The sequence below is a fragment of the Mangifera indica genome, chromosome 8 (assembly GCF_011075055.1).
Source record: "Mangifera indica cultivar Alphonso chromosome 8, CATAS_Mindica_2.1, whole genome shotgun sequence".
NCBI classification, from domain to species: domain Eukaryota; kingdom Viridiplantae; phylum Streptophyta; class Magnoliopsida; order Sapindales; family Anacardiaceae; genus Mangifera; species Mangifera indica.
In genome coordinates, this window is record NC_058144.1 from 15,087,108 (window position 1) to 15,107,730 (window position 20,623).

The 20,623-nt window shown below is 33.0% G+C and overlaps 1 protein-coding gene across 2 annotated transcripts; it reads left to right on the top strand.

The window, feature by feature from the left end:
- Positions 1-16,619: 16,619 nt before the first annotated feature.
- On the top strand, positions 16,620-18,907 carry LOC123222651. Of its 2 annotated transcripts, XM_044645529.1 has the most exons (4): positions 16,620-16,999; positions 17,359-17,864; positions 17,950-18,142; positions 18,277-18,907. In XM_044645529.1, the coding sequence occupies exons 2-4, from the start codon at positions 17,433-17,435 to the stop codon at positions 18,849-18,851; spliced, it is 1,200 nt and encodes a 399-aa protein (XP_044501464.1). In that variant the 5' UTR covers positions 16,620-16,999; positions 17,359-17,432; the 3' UTR covers positions 18,852-18,907. The 2 variants fall into 2 exon arrangements, with proteins under 2 accessions (XP_044501464.1, XP_044501463.1); XM_044645528.1 differs by having other exon boundaries at positions 16,620-17,864.
- Positions 18,908-20,623: the final 1,716 nt, after the last annotated feature.

The following is a 20,623-nucleotide window of genomic DNA, read 5'->3' on the forward strand; positions in this document are numbered from 1 at the left end:
TGGGCTTAAGGGTGGTAGATTTTGATTATAAATACTCCCTTCTCCGTTTGCGATTGAATCATCCGGATCCCATGTATACAAACACCTTTCCTCTCCTCTTAATTCATCCTTCACTTCCTTAAATTCAATCATTCTTTGTTTAACTTATATTTATCACACGTTATCAGCACTATTCGCTCAGTTGGTAAAAATGGCAACCCTTATAAATCTTCAATATATTGCTCTTCGATTGGATGAACAAAACTACACTGAATGGGCTTTGGGCACAATTTTCCATTTAGAATCTATAAGCCTTGGAGAAATAATAAAAGAAAAAAATAAAACATCCCAGCAGGATAAATCCAAGGCTACTATTTTCCTTTGTTATCATATCCAGGATGGGTTACGAGTAGCATACATAAATATTATGGACCCACTAAAATTATGGAAAAACCTGAAAGAAAAATTCGATCATCATAAGTCAATAACATTGTTGACGACCCAATATGAATGAACTCATTTACGCTTATAAGATTTTAAATATGTAAGTGAATATAACTCTAGCATGTTTAGAATAATCTCCCAAATAAGAGTATGTAAGGAAAAAATAACCAAAGAAAATATGTTAAAAAAAACTTTATTCACATTTCATCCCTCAAATATGCTCCTACAGTAGTAATATAAGGAAAGAAATTTTAAAAAATATTTTGAATTGATATCCTGTTTGCTGGTGTCTGAGCAAAAAAATGAATTATTATTGAGAAACCATCAGGCACACCCTACTAGCATTGTGTTGTTCCTTCAAGTGAAGGCAACTACTAGTACTAGTTATCATGGGCTTAGACGAGGTCCTGAACGAAACAAGTTTCGATCCAAAGGTGGTCATAATAGAAAATCTTTTCACCATAAATGGACTAGAGACAAAGCAAAACAGGACAAAGGAAAAATGATCCAGAGTAAACCACAAAATCATGAAAGTAAATGTTATAAATGTGGTTCCAAAGGCCATTGGTCGCGTATTTGTCGTACGCTCAAACATTTAGTGGATTTATACCAAACATCTATAAAAAAAAATATAGACAAAAAGATCAAATCAAATTATGTTGATAATCCAGATTCTATTGATCTGACAAACTTTGATATTTCAAAATTTCTTCAAGATTAAGAAATTGTGTATATTATGTTGTGTAATTAGTGCTATATATTTCTTCCTTTCAAATTTTGTAATAACTAATGTAAATTTTAAAATGAAGGAAAATGGATTTTAAAATTGAAGTGTTAACCTCAAAAATTGGTGATAGAAACATGTGTTTGGTGGATAGTGCAACAATGCACACAATATTGAAAGAAAATAAATTCTTCTTAACTTGATCACTAATTGAGACTAAAATAAATATTATATCAGGATTAATAAACCTGATTGAAGGCTCTGAAAGAGCCACAATTTTCCTAAAAGAAAGACAAAATTAAGTATCAATAATGCATTATATTCGAGTAAATAAAAAAGAAATCTACTTAGTTTTAAATATATAAGAAATAATGGTTATCACATTAAAACTATGAGTGAAAATGGTGTAAAATTCATCTATATAACTGATAATACCTTTAGAAAAAGGCTTATACTAGAAAAATTACTTGTTTTATCATCTAGATTGTATTATACAATCATAAAGGCAATTAAAACCTACGCAATATCGAACCAAAATTTCTCTAATCCAAAAGTCTTTATGTTTTGGCATAACCATCTAGGGTATCTAAGATCTACTATGATGCATAAAATTATTGAAAATTCATATAAACATACATTAAAGAATTATGAAATTTTATTATCTAGTGAAAAATTCTACACCGCCTATACATAAAGCAAATTGGTAATCAAACCATCTCCCTTTAAAATTGGAATTGAATCCTCATCATTCCTACAAAGGATTCAAGTGGACATATATGGACCCATTCATCTACCAAGTGGGTTATTTTGTTATTTTATAGTCTTAATTAATGCATTTGCACGATGGTCGTATGTTTGTTTATTGCCGACTTGAAATGTTGTATTTGCTAAATTGTTAACACAAATTATCAAATTAAAGGTACATTTCACAGATTATTTGATCAAGTCAATACGGCTAGATAATGCTGGTAAATTTACATCTAAGAGATTTGACGATTATTTTATGTCTATAGAAATTAATGTTGTACATGCAGTCTCATATGTCCATACTCAGAATAGATTAATTGAATCTCTTCTCAAAAGACTCTAGATAATTGCACATACTTTATTACTAAGAACTTAATTACCAATTTTTATATGAGAGCATGCTATATTACATGTTGTAGTATTAATTCGCATGTGACCTTCCTCTTATCATCAATATTTTCCTCTACAATTAGTTTTTGGTCACCAACTTGATATATCTCATTTAAGGATATTTGGTTGTGATGTCTATGTTTTTATTGCGTCTCCTCAATGCACAAAAATGAGACCCCAATATCGTTTGAAAATTTATGTCAGATATAATTCGCTATCCATTATCAGGTATCTAGAACCATTAACAAGTGATATTTTTACTGCACAATTTATAGATTATCACTTTGATAAGACAACATTCCCACATTTAGGGAAAAAGAAAACGCCTTTTGAAATTAAGTATGAACTTACTTGGTATGTACCTACCATTCTCATCTAGATTCTCGCACATCCCAAAGTAAAACTGAAGTGCAGAAGATAGTGTATTTACAAATTATTGTCAATCAAATGTCTCATGTATTTGTAGATATGACAAAAGTGACAAGATTATATATTCCAGCTGCCAACGCACCAGTAAGAATTAATGTGACTACTAAACAGTCTATTCGAGTCATGACTAATCAATCTACTGTATGCCACAAGCGTGATAGACTTGTTGGATTAAAGGATACTATTCCTCAAAAAAGAAAGACAAATAATCAAACAGATATCAATTATAATGATCATAAAATGAATGAAAAATTCACAATCTCTAATGTCTCTCCAGAAGAGGTTATGGTCTCTGAAGAGACTCGAGTCCCTGAAGTGGTACAAAATCCTAAAGAGCAGGAAAATGATAATATTGAAATATCTTTAAATTAAGCTTATACATAAAAGATGTGAAACTGTGAAATGGTTAACATTGATGATATATTCTCATTTGTAATAGCTACTGAAATTATGAATGATGATGATTTTGATCCATATACTGTGACTGAGTGCAAACAAAAACATGATTGACCTAAATGGAAAAAAATTCATTTGAGCAGAATTAGCTTTTCTAGTAAAACGTCAAGTGTTTGGGTCTGTAGTTCCAACACCTTAAGATATACAACCTGTTGGATATAAATGGGTATTTGTGAAAAAAATAAATGAGAAAAATGAAATTGCTAAATATAAAGTTAGACTTGTAGCCAAAGGTTTTTCCCCACAAAGGCCAAGTATAGATTTTGATGAAACATTTGCACTTGTTATGGATATAATCACATTCAAATATTTAATCAGTTTAACGATTTCTGAAGGACTGGATATACATCTAATGGATGTAGTTACTACTTATTTATATGAAAATTTGAACATTAAAATTGATATGAAACTCCTTGAAGAATTTAAATTATCTGAAGCAAAAAGGGTAAATTCAAGAGGCATGTACTCCTTTAAATTACAAAGATTAGTATATGGATTAAAACAATCTGGAAGAATGTGGTACATCATCTTAGTGAATATTTGAAAAAAGAAGGCTATGTGAATGACTCTATATGCTCATGTGTCTTTATAAAAAGGTCAGAATTGGGATTTGCCATTATAACAGTTTATGTTGATGACATGAATTTAATTAAGACTCTTGAAGAGCTCTCAAAAACTACTGAACATTTGAAAAAAGAATTTGAAATAAAGGATTTGGGAAAAACAAAATATTGTCTCACCTTTCAGATTGAGCACAATTCAAATGGAATACTTATCCATCAATCAGCGTATATTGAAAAATTATTAAAACGCTTTAATATGAATAAGGCTTATCCTTTGAGTACCCCAATAATTGTTCGGTCTCTCGATTCGAAAAAAGACTTATTTTATCCTAAAGAAGAAGATGAAAAGATACTAAATTTTGAAGTATCATATCTTAATGTCATTTGAGTCTTATTATATTTGGCCTAATGCACTAAACTAGATATATCCTTCGTAGTCAATTTATTGGCCCGATTTAGCTCTATACTAATCTGTCGTCACTGAAACAGAATCAAACATATATTTTGTTACCTATGTTGAACTAGAGATTTGAAATTATTATGTTCTATTCAATCTCTTAAAAATCTTAGTTTAGTTGATATGCAGATGTCGATTATCTTTTTTACCCCCATAAGGCCAGATTTAGTTCACAAAGGGGATATGTTTCACTTATAATGAGACATCAATATCATGAGACTTCACCAAACAAACCTTAGTTGCAACATCTTCAAATCATTTAGAGATTCTAGTTCTCTATGAAGCTAACTGAGAATGCATATAGTTACAATTTGTCATCCATCATATTCGGAATACTTGTAGTTCTTCTACAACAGACATTTTTTCCATATTATATGAAGACAATGTAATATGTATTGCCTAAATTAGAGGTGGATACATTAAAGAAGATATAACCAAATATATCTCATTAAAGTTCTTTTACACTTATGAGCTTCAATAGAGCAGAAAAATTGATGTCAAACACATAAGATCCAGTGAGAATCTTGCAGATTTGTTCACCAAGACATTACCGATATCAACATTTGAAAAATTAGTAGATAACATCGGTATGCAACGACTTAATAGACAACCAAATTAATCCCACTACAAAGAAGGAGAACATTTATCAGGGGAGCAAATTTTTGAAGTTTATCATATATTGGAGAAAATATGTATTGTACTCTTTTTTCCTTTATTAGGTTTTGTTCTACTGAATTTCTTAACTAAGGTTTTTAATGAGACAGTTTAAGTATGTGGTAGATTGGAGGTTAGTCAAAATTTTGGGCTTAAGGTGGTAGATTTTGATTATAAATACCCTTTTCTCTCTTTGTAATTGAATCATCTAGATCCCATATATACAAACGCTTTTCCTCTCCTCTTAATTCATTCTTCACCTCCTTAAATTCAATTCTCCTTTATTGAACTTATATTTATCATATGTAATTATTTTTAGGGAAATTATATTTAAATGGCCAAAATTAAGGGGCTCTAATCGAAATTATCCAAAACAATTAGGTTTAAGCAAAAATGCCCCATTTTTATGAAATAGCCAAACTGCCCCTATATATAAACAAAGAAATTTTATTATTTCTCACGTTATTTTTCCACGGTTCTACTGTGCAAATTCAAAGAAATCTTCCATTCCCACGGTCATCCCACGAGTGAAGAGATTTTCATCGATTTTCATGTTTTTCGATGACCGAAAATGGCAAAGAAGGTTAGTACATCTTCCTTACTCTTGTTTGAATCAAGTTATTGTTCTTATTATTGAGATTTGAAGGAGATTTTACAGTTTGAAACTTTAGGGTTTCGATTTTGAATAATGCTTAAAATGTTTTGATTCTTGGTTGTTTTTGTTGAATTTCTTGAGGGGTTTTGTGTTATAGCCTATGTAGATTTGATTTGTGATGAAATTGAAGGCCGAAATGATGAATTTTTGGCCAAAAAATGGATTCGAAGAGATCTACACTCCTATCGTGGGAACAATGGATCCCACGATCAAGAGAGTTTGACCGTGGGTTAGGGGGTAAAGTAGTGTTTTCAAAACATTAGGGAGCTAGGGAAGAGCAGTTAGTCCACGGGGGTGTTTCTAAAATTTGTCATGAGACAGTGGGCTAATGCGATGAAAACTGTGGGTTAGGGGGAAATTCAGTTTTTTGAAACTGTAGAGGCGCTAAGAGATTAGAAAATTGCTAAGGGGGTAAGGGATAAATATTGGACTAATTTGTAGTAGAAATTTTCTAAGGGGGTAAATTGATATTTTTCATATCTAGGGTTTCTCGATGTGTAGTTTTCAAATTTTATATCTGTTTTTTCTGTTTTAGGCTTTTTTTTAATATGTAGTTTTCAAATTTGATATTCGATTTTTTGATTTTTCGATTTTTGTGCTTTTTTAGACACATTTTACGATATAATGACGTAATTTCAACTCAATATTTCAGGTTTTTCGATTATAGGATATGTCGATTCGTATTTTTGAATTTCAGTTTCGTTTTTTCAAATTTCACCTTTTTATGATAAATCGACTCATATTTTTCAGATTTTCTAACGATTTTTAGATTGTTGAAATTATATCGTATTTCAACGTATAAAATTCAAATTTCAGTTTCGTTTTTTTAAATTTCACCGTTTTATGATATATCGACTCGTATTTTTCAGATTTTCGAACGATTTTTTGATTGGTGACATTCTAACGTATTTCAACTTATAAAATTCGAATTTCACTTTCGTTTTTTCAATTTTTGCCATTTTAGGATAAATCAACTCTTATTTTTAAGATTTTCTAACGATTTTTCGATTGTTGACATTCTAGGGTATTTCAACGTTTAGAATTTAAATTTCAGTTCTGTTTTTTCGATTTTCACTATTTTAGGATATATTGAATTGTATTTCTCAAATTTTCGAACAATTTTTTAATTATTGATATTCTAGGGTATTTCAACGTTTAGAATTTGAATTTGAATTCTGTTTTTTTGAATTTCACCGTTTTAGGATATATCGACTCGTATTTTCTAGATTTTTGAATGATTTTTTTATTGTTGACATTCTAGGGTATTTCAACGTATAAAATTCGAATTTTAGTTTTGTTTTTTTATTTTCACAGTTTTAGGATATATCGACTCATTTTTTTTCAAATTTTTGGACGATTTTTTTATTGTTGACATTCTTTCAACATACAGAATTCGAATTTCAGTTTCATTTTTTTATTTTCACCATTTTAAGATAATGAAATTTTATTTTTAAAATTTTTAAAATTTTTTCATTTTTTTTTCTATGTTTTTTTTTAACATTACTACATTTGTTTACATATTTGTTTTTTATGAATGTCTTACAAATTTTTAAATTTTTTGCAGGATATTTCTTGTAAAAGAAAACGTGTTGAAGGCGAGTTGCGAAGGGTATTTCAACGTATAAAATTTGAATTTTAGTTTTGGTTTTTTATTTTCACAGTTTTAGGATATATCGACTCAATTTTTTTTCAAATTTTTGGACGATTTTTTTATTGTTGACATTCTTTCAACATACAGAATTCGAATTTCAATTTCGTTTTTTATTTTCACCATTTTAAGATAATGAAATCCTATTTTTAAAATTTTTTCATTTCTTTTTTCTATGTTTTTTTTTAACATTACTACATTTGTTTACATATTTGTTTTTTATGAATGTCTTACAAATTTTTAAAATTTTTGCAGGATATTTCTTGTAAAAGAAAACGTGTTGAAGGCGAGCTGCGAATCCCCGATGAGTCTAGACACTTCTAGGTAAAGGTTATATATTGTGCACAACGCACCGCATTATTTAGGATTACTTCTACACTGACCTTAGATCAACTTCGACTATTTGAGAGGACATGTTTCAAGCATCTCCTTTGTCTACTCGAAACCAATTTTTTTGGGATATTAGTTCATGCATTTCTAGTACGATAGCTACATTGGCCCTCCATCAGAGACGAGTTATGGTTTAGGGTTAACAGGGTTGACGTGAGATTTAGCCCGTTTGAGTTTGCTTTAATGACAAGGCTTTCATTTAGCTGACTCACTACTATTTCATCATATATTTCTCACTCCTCTGGATATAGGATCAGAGATACATACTTTCGGGGTTATCTGAAGGTGCAGTATCATGACATAGAGCGTGTTTTTTTGGCCAGGCCATGAGGAGATAACGATATTGACACCGTCAAGATGGTCTTACTTCATATGGTGTTGTTAGAGAATGATCGATAAAAGAAAGTATCTCGCCTATACTTACAGTTGGTTGATCATCTAGACGGGTTTAATTCCTACCCCTGGGACGTTGCAGTATGACAGATGACGTACGAGTCTATACCATAGGCGAGGGACAGAGTTTGTTCCGGATGGATACCTGAAATGCGTAAATATGACCTCTACCGATTTCCTTTCACATTTCAGGTAAGTTTTAATTTATTGATTATACATATTAATTGGCAAAAATACGAATTGACTTATTTAAATCGTTAATGGTTATATTGCAGTATTGGATATATGAGACACTGGACATGTTGTATAATTGGATTGACATGATTGATATCCATACGTCTCCACGGATGTTTAGGTGGCGTACGCGAGACGCCCCTAGTTGGAGTCATATGGACACTATTTTCATAGTGACCCGGTATGTAATCGTTAATTAATAAGTCGATTGATTCATTGAATATTGCAGTTATTTTGAGTTATATATCTACATGATTAGGATGATGTCACCTTGGTATGCTGACATCCGTGAGTATACCAGTTTGTCTGATGTTGATTCCTCGTCATCATCTTCGGCGCCTCTCGTAACAGGAGACGAGGCTTCTCCAGTCTCACGACATTCAGATATACCCGTCGAGACTCTAGGGACACTTGAGGAGCCTATTCAGCCTCTTATTATGGAGCAGCTTTTATGTCCCCCTGTAGTTCAGAGCCCACAGACCACAGACCACATACCTTCCTGGGGTTGAGGACCATACTACCCATCTTATCATAAAGGAGTGTCCTCCGTCAGTATCACTCAGTATTTCCACATTAGATACTGCATTGGCGCATTGGGGCGCTATGATTTTACGTGAGATTTCCTGTTTTTACGACAATATGTCTTCACAAATGCTCGATTACGTGATGATGTGTCCTTATAGGTGACTCGATTAGAGAATCGTCTGACTAGTTTGGAGGAAATCATCATTCGTATATGTCCAGCCCCAATCGTTCAGGGTGTAAAACCACATCTCATTTATTGCTTATAAAAATTGTATTTCGTTATTACTCTGACAACTATATTAAATTCGTACAGAGTAGGCACGACGATGTCAGGACGACCTCTCCTATTGACAGGTCAATACTATCCCATCAGCCACATGAGGTATGTATTTAATTTCTTAGAAATATTTAATGTTAACTATTGTTACTATATTTTGATTTTGTTTTATATGAAATGTCACTGATCAAGTTATTATTATTATTATCTTAGGGTAGTCGCCACGATGGGGCATTGTTGGCCCTTCTGTTACAACACCTGTTTGACCTGAGGTATATCACTTATCGATGAAACTCTATTTTTTTGAGTATTTTGTTACCGATTAATTCATTTTATATATCTCTATAAGGTCTTCCTTATGAAGGCCTTTTGGTCAGACCTCTAGTTGCTACAAATCCTCCACTTGAGGTATAAAAATTATTGTAATTTTATATTTTATATGAAATATCATTTACTATTTTGTTCTTTTCATGCATATAGGAGACCCGCATTTAGGTATTATCGATCGAGGGTTCTCCCCGAATGCCTTCCTTGGAAGTTGAGGTAGTGTTTTTTTAAGAAATGTCATTGATCAATTTTTCTTTCCAGTTATAATGTTTATTTAACAATGTTTGTCTCCTTTTCAGGATGAGCAGTTGTGATTACTTGCTGATATCTCTAACTCTAGTAAAAGGACATGAATATTAGTTCATAGGAGGAAGACTTACAGGAGGATATTTCTGATGCAATCCATGTTGAGGTATATCCATTATAATTAGTATATAAATATTCACATATACTGATCACTGAGATTTTCAAAATATACACGGTGGACATGACCTTGATACAGGATTCTCTAGCCAAACCTCCTCCGACATACATGAAGAAGGTAACATTAATCAATTGATTCGTAATAGTTACATAAGATGAAATAATTAATTAATAGTTACATAAGATGAAATAATTAATTAATAGTTGTATGTACTTGCAGTTGGTTCATACAGCACACGGTCGGATCATTCGAAAAGGTCCGCTCATTCGTACCTCGTATACAAATCCAATCAAAAGGAGAACAAATTGACAGCTCAAGACCATTCCATCCTCTGCCTTAGAGCATGAGGAATCTTTCCTCACGTGGTACATCAGAGTTGGGACATCCGATGTGCATGATGTTTACTTCATCAGGTCGAAGTCGAAAGCTAGTTTCTGACGAATTGTGGTAGAGTTGCGCGAGTGGCTGACTGACGATGTAAGTTGTCTATACTATATAATTTGGTCAAAAGTTTGATATATTCGTCAATAACTAACACATTTGAAGTTTTTTTTATACCATTTTAGCATGTGGATTCCTTTTTAGCTATATTACGTCGGTACCAGGATGAGCATCATTCGACTGTTTCTCAACGTTAGACGACCGCCCACACATTCTTCATAGGCCATATTAAGATGGTCTGGAAGAGTTGGTAGAGCACACCTGATGAGGAGTTTCAGTTTTCAGGGCTCTTCACGAGGATGGTTGAGACGGATTATACCCCAGGATTGTTTTACAAACCATATGGGATGGTCGATAAGGTATAGTATAATAGTATTTTACATTATATTTTACGTTGAATTAGGTTATAATCTACTTTAATTTGTTACTGTTTATAGGTTTACATTCTTATAAACTTTGACTACGCACATTGGGTGGTCGAAGTTATAGATTTTCGTGATTGATCGATTACGACGTACGATTCGAAGGTATCATACACAAGGAATATAGGGTTTCTCGAGCGGGGGATACGACCGTACACAACATTCATACCCGTATTATTAGAGATGACGAGTTTCTGGACAGCTTTTGGGAAGACTCCATGACTTGATCCCCTCGTGTTACATCGAGCGACGGATGTCCCTTAGTAAAGGGAAGGCTCCAGTGACTGTGGGGTGTTTATGTTACCCTTTTTTGAGTGTTTGACATTGTCACAAAGTGCCGATTTTTCCTAAGAGTCGTCTACCTCTATGTGTCGACGTTTAGTGTCGTAGTTGTATTTTCACTATATCGAGTAGGACGTTTAGTGTATATTTAGTTCATTCATTGTTTATTGATCGTTCTTCATATGTTCTTATGTATATATTTATTGTATGTGTGTATGTGTACGATGTACTTTATCTATTATTATATATGGATATTTATTTGGTTTCATTTTTTAAATAATCTTGTCATGGAAATAATTATATGTGATTTGAGTGATGTTACTAGCAAACATGAGATGAAATAAAGAAATACTTAAACAAATCATTCTAACAATATGAAATAAAGAAATTATTCACACTAAAGTTATTACGTCACATGTGAATACAATTACACATTTGAAACAATAATAAAAATATATTGGTTACATATCACTGAAGTACAATAATGATGAATCATATAACTAACAAAACTAAATATAAGCTTGTCAAGATCTCGACCCTTTACCTTTTTTGGATGAACGCTGCGGGGTGGAGCTGGTTCATGTCCTGGTTCAGGAAAACGACTGTGAATACAATCGTACATGTGAATATAATTACACATTTTCGTACAATTACACCTTTTCGTACATGTCTTAGTTTATGAAAACACTGCAAATCTTGGGTGTAACATTTTCTCCTTGCGAAGGACGTCAATTTTTGTTAAAAGGGCGACCGAGACGACGACTATCGAGGATAAGGGGCAAAATAACTATTTCTTCTGGTGATGCAATCATTCTAATTGGTTCTTGATATATTGCATGGTAGAATTCGGTGCGGAAGAATGGATGAACCCATACATTGACATTTGTGAGCCTCATGTGTCGTGCAATAGTAATGGCATGCTTGCATGGAATACGTGAAAGCTGAAACTTTCTACACGTATAAGACATTTCACTAAAGTCCACAATACCCATGTATCCACCAAAACTAACAACCTAATACCGAGTAGGCGTAATCGACCGAACCTCTAAGCGTGTAGACTTTAACAGACAACTGCTGATCTTTTCCTCCGTCCAAGGGGTGACAAAGTTAGGGCATTCATTTGTAATTTGAAAAAATATTAACAACACATTTGTTAATAACAAACATAAGGGAAGAAGTACATGATAAAAAACTTTTAATTATTAACGATTGGATACGTACTTGCATGGTTTCTCCTCTCGTAAGACAATCGCTGCATGGTACCACGAATGAGCTAGACGAGTATTGTGATAGACAGGCCTTGTGCATGTCTGACAAGGGCATTAAATGACTTTGCAATATTAGTTGTCATGATGTTATATCGATGCCCCAGAAAGTGTGCTCTACTCCAACGCTCAAATCCCACCTCATATAGATAAACCCCAACTTGAGGGTTCATCGAATCAACAGATTGCATCATAGCCTCAAATTCTGCTTTTTTGTATGATTTTATGACTTTCCAATATGCACCCGCAACTTGCAGGGTGGTAAAAAATATGAGAACTTTATAATCAAAATGTATGAAAAAGATAAACATTTCAAAATTTTAATACTTGTTTAAACACTTTACCTTTGAGTCTCGTTTATACATTGCCCGTATGTTACACAGAAGATGATGACAACAACATCCATGGTAGACATCTGGAAAGACTTCAGCCATTGTAGAGTATATAACATGATGTTGATTTGAGATTATCCCCAGCTCGGGGAGGTCATGGATGCATTCTTTAATCTTCCTGAGAAACCAACACGATGTGTCATGATCTTCTTTTTTACTGATACCGAAACCAATGGGATATATCTGGCTATTACCATCAAGAGCCATCGCAAGGAATAAATGCCCTAGATATCGACCTTTAAGGAAAACAGCGTCAATGCAAATAACAAGTCGGAGATATTATCTAAATGCACGAATGGAACATCCTAATGCCATGAAAAAATTCTTAAATCGATGGTCATCGTCCGTTTTAATAGTAGTAACGGTGCCCGAATTAGTACGCTATAGATTGTAGCAATAATCTGGTAAGAGCATAAATGATTTCTCCAGTGAGCCCCTCAATAAATTTAAAGCCCAGTTTCTTGCCTACCAAGCCTGTGAATATGAAATGTCAATTTTATACCGGTTGGTAATGTCCACAATTATTTCCTTAGGCCAATAAATTCGATTAATCAACACAAACATTTGAACTCATTAATTGACCTAAAGCTCGGGCCTAAACTTGTCTATGAGGTGGCATGATTTGATCAACTAAACATGTGTGGGTTGGATTCATTTGGTTGACTTGAAACACTTCACCGACTTTGGACTTGCTTGCATGTATATACCACTCACAATTTTCAGTCTTGCATTTAATATCCCATCGTGCCTTGTCATACTTCTTGACCATGAATTGAAATCCTTTCAGTAAGGCAAACTGTTTCACAACATCTTTCAATTGTACTTTATTATGGAAAATATCACTAAGTTTTACACCATTCTCCTCTCGAATTGATCTTGTACCACCTGATGATGTTGATGGCTGTAGAGGAAAATCAGGAAGCCACCTAAATGGATCACTGGGGACATTGTCAAAAAATAGCCCAGAATAATTTCCATCACCTAAAATACAATCTTCAAGCTGCAAACTATTCATACCCTTGGTAACAGGTAACATATACTTGGGCTCTACCTCTTCAGAAGGAATATCGGGTATATCATTTTCATCAAAGTCACCCCAGTTGGGAACCTTATCTTTCTCTCCATGAGCCCATGAGTTTGCAATGTACAATATGTCATTACTGAAATCAATTAAGTTTTTCAAATCATATTCTTTTTTCACCCCACTGATTTCTTCTTCATCTTCATCTTCATCTTCATCTTCATCTTCATCTTCTTCCTCCTATCCTTCAATTGGGTTCGCTGCAACAAAAACAGTAATACATTCCTGTAAGTACTAAAATATATCAATAAGACCCTGGACATCTTTATCATTTTGGATTTATACGGGGTAGTCCAACTTAATTTTTCTTGGCTTCATTGATAGTTGAATGTAGTTTTTCATTGGATCAATGCCGCAAGACTCTTTCAAAAGCTGAATAAATGCCTCAAATGTTATTCCATAAGGAATTTTAATCAATTGTTTGGATCCTCCAATATATTTCATTGTATTATCGTCACCTTGAATCCATTCTCCTTGGTAACGAACAGATGCATAACTATCTATTTTAATTATCAATCTTGCAATGATAAGTTTTTGGAAAAAAAATTTTATTTATAACAAAAAAATATGTAATAACTATTTAAAACAGTCTTACAGTTATTGATATCAAAAAACCCCTCATATTTTTCTAATATTTCATTTAACCCTCTATACTTATTTAACAATTTATGTAATATTTTGATATGTTATCTTGTATCAAAATATATCTATCTATTCTTAATATTCCATTTAAAATGTTTTTTTCAATATTTAATATTAAAATACTCCTTATATTTTTTTAATATTTTATTTAACCTCATATAATTATCTAATATTTTATTTAACATCCTTTATAATATCTTGTATTAAAATGTATCTATCTATTCTTAATATTTCATTAAAAATGTTCTTACAATGTTTAATATCAAAATACCCTATATATTTTTTTAATATTTTATTTAACCCCCTATAATTATCTAACAATTTATTTAACAACCTCGTATCAAAATGTGTCTATCTATTCTTAACATTTCATTTAAAATGTTCTTACAATGTTTACTATCAAAATACCCCTCATAGTTTTTAAATATTTCATTTAGCCCCTCATACTTATCTAATATTTCATTTAATACCATCGTATGTTTCTTATTATCAAAATACATTTATTTATTCTTAACATGTTATTTAAATCTTTCATATATTATGTAATATCAAAATACCCTTATATTTTTCTTAACATTCATTTAACCTCCTATAATTATCTAACCTTTTATTTAACATCATTTTATGTTGTCTTGTATCAAAATACATCTATTTATTTTTAACCTATTATTTAAATCCTTCATGTATTATGTAATATCAAAATATCCCCTATATTTTTTTAATATAATTTTACCCCCTATAATTACCTAACATTGCATTTAACATCTTTATATGTTGTCTCATATCAAAATACATCTATCTATTTCTAAAATTTCATTTATAATGCTCTTACAATATTTACTATCAAAATGCCCCTCATATTTTTATAACATTTTATTTGATCTCTCATAATTATCTAACACTTCATTTAACACCCTTGTATATTGTCTTGTATTAAAATATATCTATTTATTCTTAACATGTTATTTAAATCCTTTATATATTATATAATATCAAAATATCTCCCATATTTCTTTAACATTGTATTTAACCTCTATGTTATTATCTAATATTCAAGTATCCCCTTTGCATGACATATAAATTAGATTTAACAAATAAAATTAAGTTTTTAGGTTAAGATTCGTATAAATACCTTTTTTTCATGAATTGATTTTTTTCAATTGGAATTTAGAAATACGAGCTTCTTCCATCTGAACGAACCCATACTAATTGATATTGAGTAAAAATGAGAGAGAGTGAGTGTTTGAGTGATATGAGAAGTGTATATAATAAAAGTGAGTGAGAGAGTTTATATAGATGTGGTGAAGGGTAATTTTGATATTTTAAAAAAAATTTAAGGTGTTTTTGCTTAGGAATAGGAAAATTGGGTATTTTTGTTTAAGAATAGGAAAATAGGACATTTTGTTTAATAAAGGGGTAAAAAGGACATTTAATATAATTTTCCCTATTTTTATATATAATATTACTTAAATACGGCATAAAGGCACAATGAATTTCAAATTTGAAAGGATCAGCGGTTCTAAATTCCAACTTTCCGACACGTGTCTACATCAGAATCTGCCCTATTCCCAACGACATAACGTCCTTGTCAAAATAGTGCCGTGTTCCACTAAACGACGTCCCAACCTCCCGTTTCAGTGAAAGAAAGAAAAATAAATTTAAAATCCCCGGTCTTTCCTAAATTAGCCCTCCTGCATTATAGTCGCTGGTCCCCGGTTGCATGTGGACCCCACCTACCACTCACCGTCCATCAGTTAATTTCACCCCCTCTTTTTACATTTTTACCCTTACTCGAAATTACCTGTCCGTTTGTTTCAGCGACACGACGTTGAGGGTCTGACTCGTGTTAATTTCTTGCCTGGAGTGTTTGTACGGACATTTTTATCATACCAATTAAACTTAACTAGAAAGTTTGAACATTTTTAAATTACTGTGCTGGCCTTTTCTGTACTTCAACTCCTCTCCAAGACGTGTACTCCGTTTAGCATTTGTTCGCTGATAGAACGAGGGTATTTTAGTCAAATGGTATCCACACGCTAAATTTTAGCAGACTTTTTGTTTTTAGTTTTCTCGATCTGCCCGTTGCACGATTGCGAAGCGATTTTAAAGCCTCCATATCACGAGGGAGGTAAATAAACTAGCACGTACTTCACCAAAATGTCAAAGCAAAGGGAATTCTTAGAATCAAAATCCTCCCTTATCGTCATCACGCCTCACGTGGCATTGTTTGACAATAGCCACGACGACGATCAGTTCGGTCCTTTGTGACACGTACCTTGGCAAATCAGATCATTTGCTCTGCCACGTAGGATACACACGTGGCAAATGAGTCCAGATTGACATTACTCACCCTCCTCTATATAATGCCCAGAGTCACACCGTCTGCTCCACTCTCCTTACCTCCCTCGCTAAAGCAAAAACCACACACAATCGAAGCTCGCAATAGTTTTTGATACCTTTTTTTTCTCATTTTCTTTGGCTTTCTCTTCTCCTCTTTTTCTTGTTCAATTTCTTGTCACCACTCCGGCGACTCGCCGGACTTTGAAACTCTTGTCCTGAAAATATGGAGGTTTCAGCGAGCAGTCGTTGTTTCGATTGCCAAAGCCAAAACGTCACGTTCTCTTGTCGGACGTATTTCGTCAACTTTAAACTTATTTGTAAACCCTAATCAAAAGCGACTTAGCGGAGTTTCGAAGTTATTCCATGCTTTGTCTAGCAAATCAGAGGCATAATAGTATATAATAATTGCAGATAAAAGGTACTTATTTTAGCTTAAGACTCTAGAATTTTGGGTAAACGCTTTGGATTTTCAAAAAGCTTTGGGTTTCTGTGTCGATTCGCTTCGCTGATTTGGTTAGAAAGAGAGAGACTGATGGTTTCGACGGACGTGTAGAGAGTAGAAGCATCGCCTTTTTTTTTTTTGTTCGGTTTACTAAATTTTCAACTAATGTTTAGGTTTCTTCAAAACATTAATAATCTTTATTCGTTCTCATGTTTTGGAATTGAGGGCGAAGAGATTTATGAGGATTAGTGTAGAAGAGTTCAGAGATTTTTTTGCGTTGTGTGATTTTGTTTGTAAACTAACTACAAATTTGTTTACTCGAGAAACAATATTAGGTTTTGAAAATTGGAGAAATGTTTATGATTGTATTTGAAAGATCGGTCGTAGTATCTCTTGAACGACGGTGATCATGCCTTTTGCGATGAAGATACAGCCGATCGACTCTCAGACAGCAGAAGAATCGTTTTTTTATTCCGAACCAGTAAAGCCGGTGGTGAAATCGCGACTCAAGGGGCTCTTCGAGCGCCAGTTTTTGAATAATTCAGCCGCGGAGAAGGCTGGCTTCGTCGTCGAGGAGCCGCCGCCGCTACACTTCAGCAAGGATAACTGTAATGGTGGTGGCTCGGCTGACTTCGAGCCTAGCTCAGTCTGTTTGGCGAAGATGGTACAGAACTTTATTGAGGAGAACAACGAGAAGCAACAATCCAGCGCCGTCAGGTGTGGCCGCAGCCGTTGCAACGGCTTCAATGGCAGCTGTAGCGACAGCTCCGAAGACGAATTGGACTCTTATTTCGGTGATACCAACCTCGCTTCCTCTGGCGAAACCTATGAAATTCTGAAGGTGCAAAAAGAAAATAAATCTTAAATCATTTTATTCCATGAAAATTGTAATATTTATTTAATTTTTGTACTGAATGGAACAACAGAGTTTGGTGCCTTGCACAAGTGTTTATGAAAAGAATTTACTAACGGACACGGCGAAGATTGTAGAGAAGAACAAGATCTGTAAGCGGAGAGACGATAATTGCAGGAAGATAGTGACTGATGGATTGTTGGCACTCGGATACGACGCCTCTATTTGTAAATCTCATTGGGATAAATCCCCCGCTTACCCCGCCGGTACTTTCTCTTTCTTCTTGTTATAAAATACAAAAAAAAATCTGTTTGTTTCCCCAGAAATTGTAGGAACAAAAATAAATTGATTTAATCAACTGAATAAAAAATTAATTTGTTATATATTATTTTGGAAACAGGTGATTACGAATACGTAGACGTGATAATTCAAGGTGAAAGATTGATAATTGACATTGATTTCAGATCAGAATTCGAAATTGCTCGATCGACGAAGACTTATAAATTGGTTCTCCAAAGACTGCCTTACATCTTTGTGGGTAAAGCGGATCGCCTTCAGAAGATTATAGGCATCTTATCGGAGGCGGCCAAACAGAGCCTCAAGAAAAGAGGGATGCATATCCCGCCATGGAGAAAAGCTGATTATATCGAGGCCAAGTGGCTTTCTCCTCACCTGCGTGAAATTAAGAACAACCGCCCTCTGGGTTTAACTGAAAGCGAGTTTGAGATAAGTCATGGGGAGAACAATAACTCGGTGGATGATGGTGAATTGGGAGAGTCTATGTTTGTTTTGTCTGAAAGTTCAGAAGAAGAGAAGAAAGTTTGGAATCCACCTGAAGTTAAGCCCAGGAGTTTGCAGATCGACGCGAAGATTGTGACTGGCTTGGCTTCACTCATTGAAGATCATCAGCCATTAATTTTTTTTTTTTTAAATAATGGGCATCATCATATAAATCCCCTTCTGGTTTTTATGTAAGGGTGTTTTACTGGTATCATCAATAAAATCCTCGTATGAATCGTAGGTTATTAAAAGATTTTCTTTTTATATTTCTGTTAATTTAATATACAAGAAGAGAATTTGATGATGAAGATAGAAGAGAACTCGTGCAGTCTCGAGCAATGTGAGGTCTTTCAATTTATGTATACATGTTGTCACGTGGTTTTCTGATTAAACCTCTTGAAGACTGTTATTTTATTACTAGTCTTTCGAGATTAGAATCTAAGCCAGAATTCAAAAATGACCGCTCACTTGTAACATTGCTCCGGTTATGCCGAGTAAAATGTTGTCTACTTTAACAAATCCTTAATGCTTTGGCAGGAATTTTTATTGGGTAGTCTAGGAAATAAAAGTGGGGGTTTCGTATATAGGAGAGTACATGTTTAATGATTGTGAAATATGATCATTACACCGAATGTTTGACCTATTTAATATAGTTGGTTTCATCTTTTGAGTAATCTTCCGATGAAGTTTTTATACATAAAAAAAGGAAAAAAGACTATTTATCTCCTAAGTTTTAGTCGAAATTCAAAATCACACATGCGACAGTTGCAAAATAAATATTTGATCTGTTAACTTTTTTTTGTAAAAAATAAGAGTAAAATGCTCATTTTATTGATTGTATTGAAAAGATATAAAAGTTATTTTTTTCCCCCCAGATTTTAAAAACTAACCATTTCTCCTTTACCTAAAGTTTTCAAATTTTGAAAAATAACATTTTCAACCCCAAACCTAGGTTTTCATATTTTTCAAACTGTAATCACCCCCTAGAACTTTCAAAAACAACAGTTTCACCCCCACTCTTCAACTTCATCTTTCAACATCCCTTTCGGCCTCTTCCTTCTCTTGAGTCGATAACAAGTAGTGTGATAAAGAAATTTCTGCCTCTTTGTAGCACGGTGATGCAACGAAGAGATGAAGATCTCTTCATCAGACTACCTACCATCGACTTAAGAGAAGGAGAAGGTCGAAAGGGATGTCAGAAGTTGAAGTTGAAGAGTGAGAGTGAAACTATTGTTTTTGAAAGTTTTGGGGGTGACTACAGTTTGAAAAATATAGAAACTCTAGGTTTGAGGGTGAAAATATTACTTTTCAAAGTTTAGAAATTTAGGTAAATGTAAAATTATTAGTTTCTAAAACTTACGAAGAAAAAGTAAAAAATTTTATATCTTTTTAATATAAATAGTAAAATAACTATTTTACTCTTATTTTTAATAGAAAAAATTAATAGAAGTTGGATTATAGGTAAGAGTTTAGATTTTTCAACTGTCGTAAGTATGATTTTAAATTTCAACTAAAACTTAAGTGAAAAATAGTCTTTTTCCCCAAAAAAAAAAAAACACTTACATAAATTAATGTCTTATAATATAATTACCTGATTAAATTATTTATAATATCTTATAATATTATCTGTTGTATGGGCCCAACACCCACACAACAGAGTGCTTTTAGATCAAGTCAGTCCATAAAGATTAATAGACCTACATCATGAGTGTGTGTGTGTGTGTGTGTGTATATATATATATATTATTAAATAGGGAAAATGACTGATGTGGTTTTTGTTCAAGTTCAAATAGTAGGTGAGTTATATTGGGATGATCAAGCAAGTTCAATTCCAAACACAACTCTAAACTTTCATAACTTAATAGAAAAAAAATAAGTTTCAGCCAAGTAGATTTCAAGAGAAATTTCGCCAAGGCAGAAAATGATACGAAATGAGAGTAAGAACAAGCAAACAACAATTTAACCAA